This window comes from Macrotis lagotis, chromosome 5 (genome assembly GCF_037893015.1).
Source record: "Macrotis lagotis isolate mMagLag1 chromosome 5, bilby.v1.9.chrom.fasta, whole genome shotgun sequence".
Classification (NCBI taxonomy): domain Eukaryota; kingdom Metazoa; phylum Chordata; class Mammalia; order Peramelemorphia; family Peramelidae; genus Macrotis; species Macrotis lagotis.
In genome coordinates this window covers 191,551,859-191,572,005 of record NC_133662.1, presented here as the reverse complement: position 1 = coordinate 191,572,005, position 20,147 = coordinate 191,551,859, and the positions used below count along the sequence as shown (strand labels likewise).

Below are 20,147 nucleotides of genomic sequence, written 5' to 3'. Positions count from 1 at the left end.
ACACAGTTAGTATCAGGTATCTGAGGTCCACTTTGAACTCAGGTCTTCCAGACTCCAGGGCCAGTGTTCTATCCACTGCATCATCTAGCTGCCCCTCTTGGTGCAGTGGATAGAGCACTGACCTTGGAGTCAGGAGTACAGAAGTTCAAATATGGCATCAGGCATTTACTAGTTGTGTGACCTTGGACAAGTCACTTAACTCTGATTGTCTCACATCTAGGACCATCTGCAGTCATCCTGATCCATATCTGGCTACTGGACTGGGATGACTCTGAAGGAGAAAGTGCACAACAGCCCCTCACCCAAATCCCATTCATGTGCTTGTCCTGGCATCACCTCCCTGATGTCATAGTCTTCTTTGAGAATGAAGGACAACCATTATGCATTTAAAAGATGCCTCAATAGATCCTCTTTCCTTTTGTTGAATTGAAAGGACTTGATTCTTTATATCTGATCCTCTTTTCTCCTTGATCCTTCATCTCTCTACTGTAGGGATAGAGAAGCAGCATAATTTAGTAGACACTAAATTACAGTAAGAAAATCTGGTGCCACTATTACTTACTATTGATGTGATTTTTGGCAAATATGAAAACTTCTCTGAACTTTGATTTCCTGGTGTGCAAATTAAAGAGGTCTCTGACAAGATCAGTTGGTCTTGGAACTTTCTAGCCCAAATCCTAGTGGATTCAGAGAGGTATGAGGAAATCAAGGCACAAGATTGCTGATTTGAAATAGTTAAGGAGCTATCAAATAAAGGAGATATTGCAGACCTTGAGTTTCCTCTGTGAGGCTAAAATAGAGTAAAACCAGGTAAAAATTACAGGAGGCAAATTTAAGATCTTTCAGCAATTAGACCTCTTTTTTTTTAAAGATTTTATTTATTTTGATTTTTACAATTTTCCCCCCAATCCTGCTTCCCTCCCCCCATCCCCACAGAAGGAAGTTTGTTAGTCTTTACATTGTTTCCATGGTATGCACTGATCTAAGTTGATTATGATGAGGGACAAATCATATCCTTAAGAAAGAAACAAAGTATGAGATATAGCAAAATTATGTAATAAGATAACATTTTTTTTAAAAATTAAAGGTAATAGTCTTTGGTTTTTGTTCATACTCCACAATTCTTTCTCAGGATACAGATGTCATTCTCTGTCAAAGATATCCCAAATTTGTGCCTACCTGTTAATTAGATCTCTTTTTAAAAAATGGAATGACTATATCTGAAATAGTGAACTCCATATCACTAGAAAGAATCAGGTTGGGGCAGCTAGGTGGCACAGTAGCTAAAGCACCAGCCCTGGAGTCAGGAGTACCTAGGTTCCAATCCAGTCTCAGACACTTAATAATTACCTAGCTGTGTGGCCTTGGGCAAGCCACTTAACCCCATTTGCCTTGCAAAACCTAAAAAAAAAAAAAAAAGAGTCAGGTAGCAGCTTTATGTCAATTTATTGACTATATGGTAAAAGAATATGACACAGTTGGCAGAATGTTGGTGTAGATGGCCTTTAAAGTCTCTCTTGGGTGGCTAGGTGGCTTAGTGGATAAAGCTCCGGTCCTGGAGTCAGGAGTACCTGGGTTCAAATCTGGTCTCAGACACTTAATTATTACCTAGCTGTGTGGCCTTGGGCAAGCCACTTAAACCCGTTTGCCTTGCAAAAAAAAAAAAACCCTAAAAAAACCCCACAAATAAAGTCTCTCTGGACACTAAAGAATTATAAATTCTTTACAATTTTTTTGCTTCTACTACTCTTCATCATCCCTTATCAATCATCTCTCTGATAGGAATTCTCCAGTCTTCCTGACCCTTCATCTCTCTGATATGCCATCTTTCTGACTCCGTTCTCTTTTCTCCTCTTCCTAAATCCCTTCAATCTTTTTAAGACCCAAATTGTCTCTTCTCTCTTATTCCTTGCCATTCTGGCCCCTTTTCACTCTGCACCCCATCTTTCCAATCCTGTTTTCTCTCTGACTCATCTCAGATCAAGATCTATGATAACTGTCTACTTTGAGTTCCAACTTTTTTATCCTTTAATCCTTAAATCTGTGATCTGTGTCCACTTTATATCTGATTTTCTATCACTCTAATCCCATCATCTTGTAAACTTTCATACCTTCAATTTCTACCTTTTCTCCCTAACCCCTCATTTCTCTGAGACTCTATGTCCTAATCCCCATCCTCTGAACCTCCCAATCTCTCTGACATCCTGTTTTTCTGACAGTCTTCCTGACCCCCACTTCTGTTCCCCGCTCTATAATCTCTATTCATCTGCCTGAGTCCATTTTCTCTGACTCACTGTTCCCTACTTCCACTCAACTGCTCTGCCCTCTAATTCCAGTACCTCAGGTTCTACGGAGCTGTGCAGAATTTGTGGAAGAGCACGGAGTGGTGGACGGGATCTATCGTCTCTCAGGGGTCTCTTCCAACATACAGAAACTTCGGTGAGTCCAGCAGAATGGGGTTGGGACCATAGGTAAAAGAAGAAAGGGAGAGATTGGGGAGAGGAGTAACATAGGAAGGTATTGAGTACATAAAGTTTTGACTTAAAGAAAACAATCTGATATTTTCCAGAAAATGTTAAGGTCAAGTACAGAGAAATACAAAAAGTCTTGCATACTACTGCTACTGCTACTGATGCTGCTACTGTTTTATTACTACTGTTTCTGCTGCTGCTGCTACTACTACTTCCTTACATCTGCTAATAAAGCATTTTCACATATACATTTCATTTGATCCTCAAAATAATCCAGTGATGGAGAAAGAACATCTTAGCATTATTTAATAGATAAGGAAATTGAGGCTCAAAGAGTTAAGTCAAGATTACACAGCTAAGTGTCTGAGTTAGAATTACAATCCAGGACATCTGACAACCTGCCCATGACACACTTCCACTGTCTCCCCTGCATCCTTTTTTCATCATTTGGTGACCCCCACTCACATTCCCTGATCTCCCTGGATCTCTAGTCACTCTGCTGGTTTATCATCCCTTTGTTTCCAGGCAGGAATTTGAAGCAGAGCGGCGGCCGGATCTTCGGAAGGACATCTACCTACAGGACATTCACTGCGTCTCCTCCCTCTGCAAAGCCTATTTTCGAGAACTGCCGGACCCCCTGCTCACTTATCGGCTCTATGACAAGTTTGCTGTGAGTGGTAGTTGGGAAGGGCCAGGGTGAAGCAGGAAGAGGAGCTTTGAGGGGGATGGGGTTAGCATCTCTTTCTTCTAAAGCTACCAGCCTTCAAAGAGTCTCCCTCCAAAATCCAACATCAGGGATATGTGGTCCTCCTTCAGCCTGAGCCCCAGAGGCTATAAAGGAGAATTTTTTAACCTGGAATAAAAGAAATCTATAGATGATTTCCAGAGTTAACCCTAGAGTAACACCTTCCCATAACAGTATCATTAAAGGAAACAAACCCTAGACATAAATAGCCATTTTGAGCCACTTCTCTCTGCTTGTCCCCAAAATACTTTTCTTTCACTCCCTCTCCATCATTTTCCTTTCCTAGATATGCTACCTGTCCTTATATTTTTTGCTTGAGGCTGGGCAAGTGGGTTTTGGGGAGTTATATATAAGAGTGGTCACAATAACAGTCTCTAAATAAGTGCACACACTTTATATGCTTGCCCCAGAACATATTAATGTTTATCCTTCACTTGTGAAGAAGTCCACAACATCAGGGAGGTGATGTCATGATAAGCACAAAGTCACTAGCCTCACTTTCTCCTCCAGAATCATCTGGATTCAGTGACCAGATATGAATCAGGACCTCTGCAGGACCACTGGAGATGACCCTGAATTCAAGGAAATCAGGGTTAAGTGATTAGCCCAAGGTCACACAGCTAGTGAGAGTCATTGTCTGAGGCAGGATTCAAACTCCTGTCTTCCTGACTCTATCCACTGCATCACCTGAGTGCCCTCCCCAGAACATTACCCCAGATTTGAAGTGTATAGTTGGGTAAGCATGAGCCCACATTCACTCAAAAACAATTCATGAGAGCCCTTGCCTGTTTATTTATTTCATAAAATTAACCAGAAAAGAGACATTAGGTCCAAGCAAAGACATTTAATCTAATGATTTAGCAAATTAAGTGACAGAAAAGGAAAGTCTCGTTTCCACAGAGGTATACTCTCTTACTAGTTTGGGGGAGGGCAATACACACTTAATCCATAAGGCATGCACAAAGGACACATATATGGCAACATGCATGAACAGTATATGTGCTTAGTTGGACAATTTTACACCTTTGACTGCAGAGCTTCCAGAGTTTTCTGGTGGTATCATGTTGCTTTTTGTTGCTAAATTCTGGGGGCATTGCATTTTTAAAATTTTTTTATTTATTTAAGGCACTGGGGTTAAGTGACTTACCCAAGGTCACAAATAATTATGAAGTGTCTGAGGCCGAATCTAAACTCAGGTCCTCCTGATTCCAGGGCTGGTGCTCTATCCACTGCACCATCTTGATGCCCCAGGCATTGCATTTTTGCTGTCTACTGTTTCCACTGGACTCTAGCTTTAAAGTTTGCTTGCTTTCACTGTTCCCATCTGCTGGGGTACGCAGCTAATATAAGTCTGTTCCTGGTCTGGAAGGGCTAATCCTCAGATTGTCTAAAACCTAAGGCCAGGGAGAGCAGCACCCAGCCAGGCAAAAAACTTGTGGAAGTTTTAACAAAAACTGCTGCCTTTCCTTTCTGCTTTTCTCAGTAGAGATCTTTGGTCCCACTCAACTAATCTGAGGTTAGAAAGAGCTTTTTTCCCTCTCGAAGAATCCTTAATTGTCAATCTGAATGTCTTCAACCAATTTCAACCTAACAAAGCCACCAAAAAGTTTTGTATGGTTTCCAGTTTCATCATTCAACTGATACTACTCTCTCCAAAGTTGTTAATGAGCTCTTTATTGGCAAATGCAATGACCTTTCTCAGTCTTTATATTTGTTGACCTGTATAGTCTTTAACACTTTCAATCATTCTATTCTTTTTAATACACTCTTCTTTCCAGGTGTCACTTCTGTTCCTGATTCTCCTCTTATCTGTCAGACCATTTTGTTTTTTTGTTTCCTCTACTGGATCCTTACTCACAATTCACCTGGTAACTATAGGGGTCCACTATGACTATTTTTGCCCTCTTCTCTTCTCCTTATAAATAATTTCACTTGATGATCTAAGCAGCTCCCATGGATTTATTTACTATCTCTACACTGACAATTCTCAAATCTATATATCTTGCCCTACTCTCCGCTGACCCCCAATCTTAAATCTCCAACTGCCTTTCAGACACCTGGAACTAGATTTTCATAAACATGTTAAATTTAATATAACCAGAACAGAACTCATTATCTTTCTCCCCAAACCCTCCCTCTTAACTTTCTGCTTACTATTGAACCTCCAAGTCACCCAGACTCACAATCAAAAAGCTTTGTGAGGGGTTGGCTAGGTGGCACAGTGGATAGAGCACTGGCCCTGGAGTCAGGAGTACTTTAGTTCAAATCCAGCCTGGGACACTTAATAATTACCTAGCTGTGTGGCCTTGGGCAAGCCAGTTAACCCCATTGCCTTGCAAAAAAAAAAAAAAAATGCAGGACAAAAAAATCATCATCAAGCCCTGAGAATACAAAGAAAGGATATACAGGATATACAAAGACAGTTTCTGCCCTTAGGGAGCTCACCATCTAATGAGAAAGACAATATGCAAACAACTATGTACAAACAAATATAGAATAAATAGGAAAGGCACCAGAATTAAGAAGGACTGGGGAAAGGTATCACCCTTGACTCCTCACTCTCATCACCCCACCCCACCATATCCAGTCAGTTCCTAACATCTTCTCTAACACTGTAATCACATTAGGGCAAGCCCTCATCATCTTAGACCTGAACTATTGCAATACCCTGTTGGCAGCAATGGAGATGCCTCAACTCTTTACCCACTTCACCTCATCTTCCACTCTGTCAAAGTGATCTTCCTAAAAGGCAGATCTGATTATAAACTCCATAAACTCCAATAGTTCCCTATCACACTACCAGGATCAAATCTGTTTGACTTTTAGATATTTCATAACTGGACCCCTTCCTACTTTCCCAGTCTTTCACCTCCATATACTCTGTGATTCAGTGATACTGGCCTCCTTGCAACTCTCTTGAACTTTGGCATTTTCACTAATTGTTCCCCATACCTGGAAAGTTACTCTTCTTCATCTGCAAAATCCTTAATTAAAATCCTTAATTTCAGTGTCTACTCTTTAAGACAAACTTCAGGGGTGGCTAGGTGGAGCAGTGGATAGAGCACTGGCCCTGGAGTCAGGAGTACCTGGGTTCAAATCCGACCTCAGATACTTAATAATTACCTAGCTGTGTGGCCTTGGGCAAGCCACTTAACCCCAGTTATCTTGCTAAAAAACCTAAAAAACAAACAAAAATAAAAGACAAACTTCAAATTATCCTGTATATATCTTGCTTGTACATAATTGTTTGCATGTTGTCTCCCGCATTACAGTCTAATGACTGTGAACTCTGAGAGTAGGAGCTGTTTTTCTTTTTAAATATATTCCTATACATAATACAGCTGCCTGGTACATAGTTTGTGCTTAATAAATGATAGTTGACTGACTGAGTGGGATTTGGAAATGGGGTTCCTCCTTAATGTTCCTGGTTGGCACTTGAATGAATCTAGGGCTAGGATCCAAAAAGCTAGATGAAGCCTTAAGGGAGAATGTTTTGAATTCCATTTTTTGTATGCTTATCTTCCAGGAATAAAATCACTGATCTTTAGCAGTATTGCCATATTAAAAACTTCTCAGTTTCCCCTATAAATATTTGCAGAGGACCAGCCAAGTCAAATATGAATAAGTGGCTATTGGTGACAAACTTTTTGGCTTTGGGAACCCTTGAAAAAGAGAAAAACACAAACTGACCCTAGCCTTGTATAACTGCCTTCTACTTTTCTAGTGGCTAAGTAGTTGGTAGAAAAGGGGGTAGAGGGTGCTAAGACACACCCAGTTTTAGACTGTTTACAAACCTTTACTTAGATGTTTATACTATAAGTATGTGATGATTTTTCATTGACCAATGAATGGACATGTAGTAAGAGTGGATCAGAAGTAAATCAACGTTTGAGGGGAATTGAATCATGCATGGTAGCCTAATAGAATGGAAAGAATGCTGACTTTGGCATCAGAGAACCTGAGTTCAGTTCTTGACTCCTGCCCCTTACTAGCCACATGATCTTAGCCAAATTTTTTCATCTCTCTGGACCTAAAGTTCCACAATTGTAAAATGAGAAAGTTGGATTAGATGGCCTCCGGTTTTCCCTCTCAGCTCTAAATCTGTAATCTATGATCTCTCCTTAAAGAGAAAAATTGAAAGACTTGGTAGAGTTGTGTTTCTTAGGTGCTCTAGTCTACTCCAGCTACACATCCAAGGTCAACAAGAAACATTATTTATGATATATTATCTCTCATTATAATGTGCATTATTGGTATATTAAGAAAAGATCACAAAACAAATCATCAAAATGTACAAGCATCTGTTAGAGTGAGAGAGAAGAGAAAGTCTACAAAACTTAAGATTAAATAACATATACTTTAATATTTGATGACTATAGAGAACAATAGCAAAAGATATGTCATAAAACATTGTTTAGGAGTAAAAACCAAGAGAGGTCTATATGTACAAGAGGCTATACAAAAGCATCACCTTTATGGCATTAATACTTCTTTAGAGATGAGAATCTGAAGGCACTAGACATGGTGAACTTCAAATAATATCAAAAAATGAAACTGATTATATTCTAAGACAAAACTGGTTGTTGATGTGGCATACAGTCAGATCAACAACTTGCTACAGCAAAGATTGAGAAAATATCAAAAGGAAAGAAAAAAATGAACTGAAGACATGACAAGCAATTGCAACAATTCTTACTCAACCTGTTTAAATTAAGTAAGCTGGGAAATTAATAAAAGACTAGATAGACTGAGATAGTTTGTCATCATTTCCTAAGGAAGTTTAACTGATATAAATCAGTCACCACTAGAAAGAGACCAAAAGAACCTAGAAATTGCCTGAGCCAGCAATTGTTTCATTTCTTTATAAAATGGAGATGGAGCCAATAAGGGCAACACTGCCTGAGAGGATACACTTATTTGTAAAATCTTATAGAGAATTGGGGGCAGCTAGGCAGCACAGTGGATAGAGCACCAGCCCTGGAGTCAGGAGGTCCTGTGAACTCAGACACTTAATGATTATCTAACTATGGGACCTTGGGCAAGTCACTTCATTCCACTGCCTTAAATAAAATAAATTTTTTTTTAAAAAAGATCTTTTGGAGAATAGTGGAACAATATGAGTAGTATTGAAGAAGAGGTAAAAACTAGCTTAAAAAAATTTGATGAGAGAACAAGCTAAGCAAAGTCATCCTGAGGGCATTTAAGGATAAAGCTGGCAGGAAGACAACAAATAGATGAAAAGTGGAAAAACTATAAATATTTTTGTAACAAACTCTTCTCACCATTAATTACAATGGAGCCATAACATTTGGAGTCAAACATCACAGTCTGGAATATGCTATATGAGGAAGTAGACATGGTACCAAAGAAAACAGAAAGAAGAGGTTTGTGCTGGAGGGGATACAATTTTGTGGGTGTTGGAGGTTTAATTCTCAAGGAATCTTAGAAGATGATTCTAAATGCTAGAGGAAAATTCTGATAATAACATTGTTTTCAAGATAAATAGGAGAGGGGCAGCTAGGCAGCGAAGTGGATAGAGCACTGGACCTGGAATCAGGAGTACCTGAGTTCAAATCCAGCCTCAGACACTTAATAATTACCTAGCTGTGTGGCCTTGGGCAAGCCATGTAACCCCATTTGCCTTGCAAAAAAAAAAAAAAAAGATAAATAGGAGAATATGAACATTTACTGACAAGTATGATTACTTTTCCATCTACAAAATTTTTATGAGAATAATAACAGCTAGTATTTATGAAGTTCTTTAAGATTTGCAAAACACTTTTCAACTGTTATTTCATTTGGATCCTCACAACAAATCTGGGAACTTATTTTTTATAGATTTTTTTTTCATTTTACAGATAAAGATATTGAGGTTGAGAAAGTTTAAATGATTCAACTAGGATCATAAAGTTTTTAAGTATCTGGGGCAAGATTTTAACTCAGGCCTTCTAGATTCTAAGTCCAACATTTCACGGAAGAGAATTCTATTATTCTATGGAATAATCCATACCTACATTGAATGCACACTTTTTCAAATGATAATCCATAGAAGACTATATTTGTATTGTTACACAACTGACTAAAAGAAATAAAGAATACAAAAGCCTGCTGTGATCATTTGTTGACTATAAAATTTGCTGATGTCATTTTACTGATCAAACCAAGCCCTGGAATGTTGCAGAGCTTCCCAAATAAGACTCATAATCCCTTAAAAGAGGTTAACCTAACTATACACAGCAGAACAATCAAGTGAATAGAGAATGTTTAGACTATGATATACAGTTGGAAGGACAATTCATTACACCTATTTTAGACAGATACTGCAGATGGGCCAGATTTGGAAAGGAGAAGAATAACTAAATAGACTGAGAAATTGTAAAGTTATTTAAATGACTCCAAGCAAGCCTCTCTGAAATAAAGGTACCCCTTTTAAAAAAGCCAATAGTTTCCTAATGATGCTATATAATTGTGAGTTATGCAATGCTGCATCTACAAAGAAATTAAAGTTGTAGGTCATCCAAATAGCAACAGAGAAGCATTGTGGCCATGAATAGAATGCAATCAATCACCAAAAATTGTGCAATCAAGGCATGAAAGATGTAATTTTTATTGTTGTTTAATCATTTTTCAGTTGTATCTGATTCTTCATGACCCCTTGTGAGGTTTTCTTGGCAAAGATACTGGAGTAGTTTGCCATTTCCTTCTCCAGTTCATTTTATAGATGAGAAAACTGAAACAAAGAGGGTTAAGTTGCTAGCCCAGGATCATACAGCTAGTAAGTGACAAAAGCTGGTTAGGAAGAGGAGTTTTCCTATCTCTGGGCCTACTACTCTATCCATTGTACCACTTAGCTGTCCTCAAAGGATGCCATTAGATGGAAAGAATGTGGTCTGATCTTGTAGTGAAAGTGAAGGGATAAAATTAATAGAAAGCCCACATCTTCATTGGTATATATGCAATGTGAAGAAAATTAGATGAAGGCCTTCACCATATTAGAGGAACTTCTTGTAGAAAATTCAGTTTGTAGACTAGATGAATTGCAATTTCTTAATACTGAAAGAAGTACACACAATCATGAGATCTTGTTGAAGCTAGACAGCAGATCTATGGAGTCATCTAGTTCAAGGCCTTCATTTCAGAGATGTTGAAACTGTCACCCAGAGAGATTACCCAAGAAAATACACAGCCAGTGAAAACAACTGGAAATGGAAGCTGGGTGTTGTTGTCTATACTTTGTTCTCAAAGAGGAAGGTGATGCCATGACTTGCAAGTGAATTGGATTTGAGTGAGGGAGGGCTATGAAGAGTCATCAGTCTCACTAAGCTGAGTTTTAAGATTTCATAGTAGCCTAGCCACATGATAAATAAAATGAATTGTTTTGTTAAATTTCAGTATAGAGCTACATATAGCTAAATACAGAGTGCTGATGTTGGTAGGTGTTGAGGATGACAGGTTGTGGAAAACTCAGATCCTGAGTTGGGGAGGACAGAAGGGGCAGAATAGTAGAGGTTCATTGCAGGCTTTGATGCCACTCTCACCCTTTAATCTCCCCAGGAGGCAGTAGCTGTACAGTTAGAGCCTCAGCGCCTGATCAAGATCCGTGATGTCCTAGGGGAGCTGCCTGGCCCACACTACAGGTATATGTTCTCTTACCTCCCACAACCTAGAGGGGGGACCTTAAATCTGAACTTCTCTCCCAATCCTATATACCTTACAGAAGATAGTACTCAAAAATCCAGGCCCACCTGGATTTGTATGATGCATTTCCCCATTCCCTTCCTGCTTTGGTTTCCAGGACCTTGGAATACCTCATGCGTCACCTGGTACATATGGCCTCATTCAGCTCTCAGACCAATATGCATGCTAGGAACCTGGCCATTGTGTGGGCCCCCAATCTGCTGAGGTAAAATGAGGTGGGAAAAATTTGGGAATTGTAGATGCAAACTTATACAGCAGTGTGTCTTTCCAGGAAATAGGGTATAAGGGGTGTGTGTGTGTCGGGGACAGGGCGGGGGGTGAGTTTGATTGGAAAGTAAACTTGTGGAGTCAGGTAATAGAGATGGGAGGGAGGGTTTTGTAGGTACAGGCTTAGATGGGGTGACAGGACTCAGCCAGCCAAAAAAGTTATGAAGTGAGGAAAGAAAAGAAACATTTATTAAATGAAAGAGGGAAGAAGAGTGAGCAGAGATTCTCTTTCTTTTCTTCCCTCTAGATCTAAGGACATAGAAGCCTCTGGATTCAACGGGACAGCAGCCTTCATGGAGGTGAGAGTACAATCCATTGTGGTCGAGTTCATCCTCACACACGTTGAGCAGCTCTTTGGGGGTGCCACTCTCACTGGTAAGTTCCTCCCATGTAGAATTGGAATAACTCTTAAAGATGCCCTAGAACATCCCTCTCACTTAATAAATGAAAATTGAAGCCCAGACCAGGGAAATATCATTTCCAATGTCATATCCCTTGTTGGTATCAAGAGTCAGAATTAAAACCCAGATTTGCTGTCTTCCAATTCATTGCTCCTTACTTCCCAGTGATACTTGTTCTTCTCTCTCTCTCTCAGTTAATAATCATACAGTTTGGGTGGCTAAGTGGTTCAGTGGATAGAGCACCAGCCTTGGAGTCAGGAGTACCTGAGTTCAAATTCGACCTCAGATACTTAGTAATTACCTAGCTGTGTGGCCTTGGGCAAGTCACTTAATCCCATTGCCTTGCAAAAAAAAAAAAACCTAAAAAAAAATACAGTTTTCTAATTCTCCTAGGCCCACTGTCTTCTCATTATCACTAACCCTGGCTATGGTTGAGATCTTGAACCTAAGGATCCTTGGGGATGTGCCCACCCAGAGCAGACTGAGAGGCACAGATGTATATGGGTATGTGCCTCTAAAAAACAGATCCCTGTATTCAATATTAGGAAAGCAATCAGCATAATTGACCATATAAATAGTAAAATTAACAGAAATCATATGGTCATCTCAGTAGATGCTGAAAAAGTCTTTGACAAAATACAAAACCCATTCCTATTAAAAAACACTAGAGAGCATAGGAATAAATGAAGTTTTCCTTAAAATGATAAGCAGTAGTTATCTAAAACCATCAGCAAACATTATAATAGGGATAAACTAAAAATATTCCTAAGTTTAGGAGTGAAACAAGGATAGTTATTATCACCACTATTATTCAATATTGAATTATAAATGTCAGCCTAAACAATAAGAAAAGAAAAAGAAATTGAAGAAATTAGAATAGGAAGGAGAAAACAAAACTCATTCTTTGCAGATGATATGATGGTATACTTAGAGAATCCTAGAAAATCAACTAAAAAAACTACTTGAAACAACTAACAAGTTTAGCAAAGTAGCAGGATATAAAATAAGCCTACATAAATCACCAGCAATACTATATATTACAAAGCCCAACAGCAAGAAAGAAACTGAAATTCCACTTAAAGTAGCATAAAATACCTGGGAAGCTACCTCCCAAAACAAACCCAGAAACTATATGAACAAAATTACAAAATACTTTTCAATCAAATAAAGTTAGATCTGAACAATTGGAAAAATGTCAATTGTTCCTGGGTAGGTCAAGCTAATGTAATAAAAACGGAAATTCTACCCAAATTAAATTACTTATTCAGTGCCATGCCAATCAAACTCCCCAAAAATTAGCTTTACAGAGTTAGAGAAAATAGTAATAAAATTCATGTGGAACAAAAGGTCAAGAATATCAAGGGAATTAGTGGGAAAAAATGGAAAGGAAGGTGGTTTTGCCATACCAGATCTAAAACTATATTATAAAGTGGCAGTCATACAAACTTGTCTGGTACTGGCTAAGATATAGAGGAATGAGGGGCGGCTAGGTGGTGTAGTGGATAAAGCACCGGCCCTGGAGTCAGGAGTACCTGGGTTCAATTCCAGTCTCAGATGTTTAATAATTACCTAGCTGTGTGGCCTTGGGCAAACCACTTAATCCCATTTGCCTTGCAAAAACCTAAAAAAAAAAAAAAAAAGAGAGAGAGAGAGAGAGATCTGGATCAGAGGGGAAATATAATAGGTACAAAAGAAACAATAGTAAATGACTATAGAAGTCTAGTGTTTAATAAACCTAAAGACTCTAACTTTTGGGATAAGAATTCAATATTTGACAAAAATTGATGGGAAAACTGGAAATTAGTATGGCAAAAACCAAGCATAGACCAACATCTCACATCCTATATCAAGATTAGGTTGAAATGGGTACAGTGTTTAGACTGAAGGGGTGATACCATAAATCAATTAGAAGAACTAGGAATAATTTATCTGTCATATTTATGGAGAGGGGAGAAGTTTATCCAAAGTTTATCTCCAAACAAGAGATAGAGAACATTATCAGTTGTAAAATGGGTTTTGCACAAATAAAAACCAATGCAACCAAGATTAGAAAAAATGCAGAAAGCTGGAAAACAAGTTTTACAGCTGGTATTTCTGATAAAAAAAACTGAAAAAGAATTGTGATAAAGAATTCTAAAATATATAGAGAAGTGAGTCAAATTTATTAGAATACAAGACATTGTTCAACTGAGAAACAGTCAAAGGATTTGATCAGGCAGTTTTCAAAATGAAGAAATTAAAACTAGTTACAGCTACATGAAAAATTGCTCCAAATCATTATGGATTAGGGCCGGCTAGGTGGTGCAGTGGATAGAGCACCGGCCCTGGAGTCAGGAGTACCAAATTATTATTGATTAGAGAAATGCAAATTAAATCAACTCTGAGGTACATCATACTTATGAGATTTGCTAACATGACTAAAAATAAAATGGTAAATGTTGGAGAAGATGAGGGAAAAAGGGGATACTAACATACTGTTGGTGGAGATTTAAACTGATTCAACTATTCTGGAGAGCAATTTGGAATTATACCCCAAGGGCAACCAAATTGTGCATAACCTTTAATCCAGCAATATCATTACTAAGGCTATATCCCACAGAGATCATAAAAAAGGAGGGAAAAAGAATAGATCCCTATTATTGTTCAAGCTGATATCTGTTCTTCCTTAGGTGGTGAAGCAGAGATTAGCTGGCGAACTCTGCCGGTATCACGGGGAATGGTCTGCCCTGATGAGACCTTGTCCAGACCTTTAAACTACCACCTTCCCAGTGTTCTGCAAGCTGGGGATGGCCCCCCACAGATCCGGCCCTATCATACCATCATCGATATTGGGGATCACAAGTAATCCTTCCACATCTAACTCTGCTAACTCTTCTGTTGTTTTTTGGGGGGGATTAGTTTTGACTTCACTTCCTAAAATTTCATGACTTTAACTATCCCAAATTCCTACTTTTTTTTCCAGTTCTGGCTTTTGACTTTTGTCTTTTCTTTCTTTTCCTCTGTTCTCCTTCTCACAAAGAAGGAAGGGGTCTCTTAAGGTGAGGAAGTGGAAATCCATCTTCAATCTGGGTCGTTCTGGCCATGACACCAAGCGCAAGTCATCCAGGGTGGGTGAAGATAGGGGTAAGTACAGGTTTGATGGGAGAGGCATTCTCTGGGTGCCTTCTGAGCCTTTGCCCCTTCTCACAGTCCTGTTTTACAGAGGAAAAATCTGACAAAATGTCACTGCGGCCAGCCAAGAGCATGGATTCATTGAGTGCTGCAGCAGGAGTTAGTGATGGTGGGTTTGGATGAGGGTGAACGTTATCAGTGACTGTCTTTATATTTGTGTGTTTTGAATTCAGTGGGAAAGAGTCTATAGGTATGTCTGCATGGGTATATCTATGGGAATGATGTGTGTGTGGGGGATGCATAGTAAATAAAGAGCCAGTGAAAATATATGTATATATATGTTTTGACCTGGGAGCAAGGTAGAAAGAGTGTACTGTAAGGCTAAAGTAAGAAGTCAAGAGACAATATGCATGGGCATTATTGATTGGGTGTGTGTGTGTGTGTGTGTGTGTGTGTGTGTGTGTGTGTGTGTGTGTGTGTGTGTGTGTGTGTATCTTAACAAAGAAGCATTGTGATGCTGCTGTCAGGTAGTGTTAGTGGCATCTTGGACCCAAATCTCTCAGGAAGTGGGAAGCACCCTAAAGTGACAGATGTGCCACATTTTCATGGCATTAATTCCCTTGTATGGTTGGGGGGAGAGAGGGAGGAGAGGGAAGTGATAGGGAGAAAACTCAAACAACTCTCTTCATGCCATTCTCTTCTCTTTCCACAGAACCAGAAGGCCTGGGGAAGCCCAATAGTTCTCGGTCAAACCCCCTTCAGTTGGAGAGTCTTGAAGATGTCTCTATGGCAGGGGATGGAGAGAGGGAAGCAGAAGTGGAGCCACAGAGTGGGACAAGCTCTGAGCCAGGCACCCCTAGAGCTACTCGAGCAGGAGCTCGGGCAGCAGGCTGTAATCGGGCTGAGCGCTGTGCTGGAGTCCATATCTCTGACCCCTACAATGTCAACCTGCCCCCGCACATCACATCCATCCTCAGTGTGGCCCCCAACATAGTTTCTAATACGGCAGTAGCACGACTCACTCGAGGACTTGAGTGTCCCGCCTTGCAAGCCCGGTCTATCTCTGGTCCTAGCCTTGGCTCTGGATTCCGAGGTGGGCACAATTCCAGGATTGGGAGAAGAAAAGAGGATTAGAAGGGGGCAGCTAGGTGGCACAGTGGATAGAGTACCGGCCCTGGAGTCAGGAGGACCTGAGTTCAAATCTGACCTCAGACACTTAATAATAACCTAGCTGTGTGACCTTGGGCAAATCACTTAACTCCATTGCCTTGCCCCCCCCCAAAAAAAGAGGCTTAGAAGGGACTGAGAGATTAGACACTGAGTTCAAGCTGGGAAAATTTAGAGGCTATTTCTCAAGTTTAGGGATGGGAAGAGTGGGAATGGGGCAAGCTAAGGACCTCAGTGATTCACTTTTGACATCTAAGGAGGAAAAACCCCCTCAATACTCTAGTACATATGTCTATCTTATTTTCTCTGCTGTTTCCCTTCTTTCCCCTTCTCCTCCTTTCCCACTTTTCTTCTTTCCCCCATTTCCCTTTGCCATAATCCTGGAACTGCAAATAAGAAGAAAGAATGGGCTGAGAGTGCTGGGGAAGTCCAAAGGAGTAAGAAGAGGGTTTGTGACTGGCAGATACAGGAAGTGTTATCGACAGAAGCAATAGTGTTGTGATGGTGTAATTATTGAGCATGAATGTATCAAGTGACATGAGGGTTGATGATCAGAGGATCAAGTCTATAGGCGATTGGGGTACTTTGGAGTCAGGAGCATTTCTGTTGGGAGTATCAGGGATGGGGATTATCACTGATGGAAATTATCTTTGAACAGGAATATTGGTGACAGAAGTAAGGGAACTAGTTAGATAGTATAGTAATTAGAGAACTGGATCTAGAATCAGGAAGACCTGAGTTCAAATTCTGCCTTAGACTCTTACTAGTCATGTTACCCTGGGTAAATCACTTAACCTTTGTCTGCCTTAGTTTCCTCATCTAGAAATTGGAAAAAATAATAGCATCTACCCCCCAAGGATTGTTGTGAGGATAAAATTAGATAATATTTGTAAAATGCTTTACAAAACATAAACCGTTATATAGATGTAAGCTAAAGTTGTTGATGCGAAGAACTGGAATTAGGAAGATGGACACAAAAGTACATGTAAGGATTGGGGAGCATTAGTACCTCTGGTGATGACTGAACACTTCTTCCCCTACAGATGAGAAGATGGAGACAAGTCCAGTCCCAGCTCCTCTGATCCCCAACCCCGAATCCCCTAAGCCAGGACCCTCTTTGCTCCCAGCCCAGGAGGACTCTCTGTCCCAAGAGGTGCAGGACTCCTTCTCTTTTCTGGAAGATTCTGGAAGCAGCTCAGAACCAGAGTGGGCCGGAGGGGAAATCAGGGAGGCTGTCCTGGCAGAAGGAACTTGCTCCCCTGGGGAAGATGACCCTAATATTGGTTACCTGGAGGAACTCATGGGTGCTGGACCTCAGGTAAGTAAGAGACAATGGGAGAAGGTTATAAGGTTATGTAAAGGCTATGAGATTAGATCATTGGGGGTGGATGGGGAAAGATCAGAAATTCACTGAGGAAGCCCTTAGGGATCTGATTGCAGACTTCCCTGAGCAGTGGTTACTCTTGCTTATAGGTGGAAGAATTCTCTGTAGAACCACCCCTGGATGACTTGTCCTTGGATGAGGCACTGTTTGTCCTGGCTCCTAGTTGCTGCTCCCCAGACACTGGGACCTCTGAGCAGGAAGAAGACTTTGGAGAGGATGTTTTCCTCAGTGCCTATGATGATCTGAGCCCCCTGGACCCCCTAACCTCCCTGGTTACGGGACCCCAAGGAGAGAAGGATCTAGGGAGAAAGGAAGATGAAGTTGATGGAAGTCAAACCTTTTCAGAGAATGGAGGGAAAGGGGCTTTTGAGGAAGTTGGAGAGAATAAGGTGAAGGCATCTGAGAGCATCTTTGAGAAAAATGAAAAGGCTGAAGGCAGTCAGGAACCTGAGGCTAGAGTAAATAGAGGAAAAGAAAGAGATGCTAAAAGAAATGAAAAAGAGATTGAAGAAGTGAGAACTAAAGAACAAAAGGAAACTGAGGATGATGAGGAAGAGGAGGGTGAGGAGACATTCAGGAGAGAGAAATCTGTAGAAGAGAAGACTGAGGATGAGGAGAAACCAAGGGGAGTGGTAGAAGTTGAGCATGAGGAAAATACAGGGAAAGAAGAAAAGACAAAAGACCAAGACAAGACAGGAGTAGAGGCACAAGTTGAAGATAGGATAGGGGAAGAGAATAAGACTGATGGAGAGAATACTGAAGGACAAGAGAAAGATAGCAGAAAAGATGAGGACCAGGAAGAGGTTGAAAACTGTATAGTGGAGGGGGAAGTCAAGAGCCAGAGCCCAGAGGGCACTGAGGGCAACTGGAAAACTCTAGACAGTCATAAAATTGGTGAAAGTAAGGAGACTAAGGCTGGAGAAGAAAATGAGTATGGGAATAAAGAATGTGGAGAAAGACAGGAGAATAGGGAAGATGGAGGAAGCACTGAATGGGATGCTGAGGGTATCAGTGGCACCAGGGAATGTGGAGATGGGGAGGCAGATCAGGAGACTGGAGTGGACAGTCTGTCAGGGGATCTGGAACCAGAAGCAGTGCCTTGGAGGTCAAGTAATGTCACAGGTCATGACGCCAACCCTCTTGAAATGGAAGTAGTTCCACAATCCCCTAAGCCAGAAGACAGGGAACCTGAAGGACAGACTACTGTTGAGAACTGTGTTCTACATGCCTGTGCCCCATCTTCCTCTGGGGTGCTCCCTGAACCAGCAGGCAGTGTGAGTATGCGCTTGGCCTCCACATTGGTCCAAGTTCAACAGGTCAAATCTGTACCTGTAGTACCCCCCAAGCCACAGTTTGCCAAGATGCCTAGTACATTGGGTAGCAAGATCCATGTAGCTCCAGCAAACCCATGCCCACGGCCTGGCAGGCTTGATGGAACACCTGGAGAGGGCATCCATGGGACCCGGGCCTCTCGTTCTTCCTGGAGGAATGGAGGTAGCCTTTCCTTTGATGCTGCTGTTGCACTAGCCCGAGAGAGGCAGAGGACAGAGGCTCAAGTCGTCAGGAGGACCCAGACCTGCATTGGGGATGGGGATAGAAGCCTCTTTCCCAACATCTCTTCTTCCATCCTACCCCCAGTCTCTTCTTCCCGGCCTCTCAGTTGCTTAGAACCCCAACTCCCAGATCAGCAAGGAGTTGGACCCTGGAGCCGACACAGCCTGCCACTTGGAGAATCCCAGCCTCTCAACACTGTCATTTCCCCCCAACGCAGAACCTATGCATTTGAGGAACACTCTGGCCTTGGGGAGGGGGAAGGGCTCTGAGTAGGGCTGGAGTATTTGAAATCAATAGGCTCCAATTTCTGCCCAGCTGTCTCCCATGCAGTCCTCCGATTAGTGGAGAGATTCCCCCTTCATGGAGTCTGACCCCTACTTTCTGTTTTCAGACTGTAGAAAGCCTGGATTTTGAATCATCTGAAACTTAGTTCAGACAGACCTAATGCTTGGAATACTCCTAGTATCAGGGTCCTGCCCCAGGGTACAGGTCCATTAGCAGGGGGAAACAAAAGTAAGGAGATAAGACTGGTGACCATCAGAACACTGAAATGATTTTAACTGAAAAAATGGATGGGAACTCAGTCCAAATTACTGCATTCCTTTGAGCTGGAGATCCCTCTTCTCAGAACCCACCATATCCCACATCCCACTAGGAATATTTTTCTTTATACACTAGGATGTCTTTTAAGAGCTGCCCATCTTCATCTTATCCTTGGTCTCTTTGTTATTGCCTAAAATCTGAGACTTGGTGGGGAGGTAAATATTCAAGAAACCCACTGAAGAATCATCATCCCCAACCTTAACTTCCAGGAAGTTGGGGGAGTGGTGGTGTCCTCTGCTGACCTCTCAGGTCTTTAGAAAAGACTTATAACCCCATTATGGGGGAAAATGGATGGAGGTATCCTTACCACAGGCTTATTGTTTCCCACCATGGAAATTGGTGTTTGGAGGGAGACTAGGTTTGTGGTTGTAGGGGATAATTTGAAATTAAAGATGTATTTTTTCATGTATATGGGAATGAAATGATTCTTATTTTAAGGATCTTGGGTGAGAGGTAAAATTCAGCAATAAACACAAATGTTCAGTCACACAAATTTTTTTTACAAAGTAATATAAACAATTATAAAGAAGACTGTAAACTTCCCATTTAGTTTGTTGGGAAAGGAATGTATAACTATAACAAAATTGTAGCAAACAGTTTCTCTTCATTTTGCTCCTTTTTTTTCCACTCAATATCCTTTAGGTTCATGGATTGAGAGGTGAAAAGATACATATCATTTTTTTGTTTGTTTGTTTGTTTAGGCTTTTCAAGGCAATGGGGTTAAGTGGCTTGTCCAAGGCCATACA

At 40.8% G+C, this 20,147-nt stretch overlaps 1 protein-coding gene across 2 annotated transcripts in view; it reads left to right on the top strand.

Moving 5' to 3' along the window:
* The window catches only part of ARHGAP30 (Rho GTPase activating protein 30), a 31,129-nt gene that overhangs the window by 10,388 nt on the left and 594 nt on the right, over positions 1 to 20,147 (top strand). The window contains exons 2-12 of one of the 2 annotated variants that reach the window (XM_074188124.1): positions 2,337 to 2,439; positions 2,997 to 3,141; positions 10,771 to 10,853; positions 11,012 to 11,119; positions 11,429 to 11,556; positions 14,252 to 14,423; positions 14,605 to 14,705; positions 14,785 to 14,862; positions 15,406 to 15,786; positions 16,904 to 17,178; positions 17,334 to 20,147. The exon at positions 17,334 to 20,147 is cut by the window's right edge and continues 594 nt beyond it. In XM_074188124.1, coding sequence (XP_074044225.1) covers positions 2,337 to 2,439; positions 2,997 to 3,141; positions 10,771 to 10,853; positions 11,012 to 11,119; positions 11,429 to 11,556; positions 14,252 to 14,423; positions 14,605 to 14,705; positions 14,785 to 14,862; positions 15,406 to 15,786; positions 16,904 to 17,178; positions 17,334 to 19,067 — 3,308 coding nt within the window. In that variant the 3' untranslated portion in view covers positions 19,068 to 20,147. Of the gene's footprint in view, positions 1 to 2,336; positions 2,440 to 2,996; positions 3,142 to 10,770; positions 10,854 to 11,011; positions 11,120 to 11,428; positions 11,557 to 14,251; positions 14,424 to 14,601; positions 14,706 to 14,784; positions 14,863 to 15,405; positions 15,787 to 16,903; positions 17,179 to 17,333 lie in introns of both variants that reach the window. The other variant, XM_074188123.1, reaches the window with a different exon arrangement.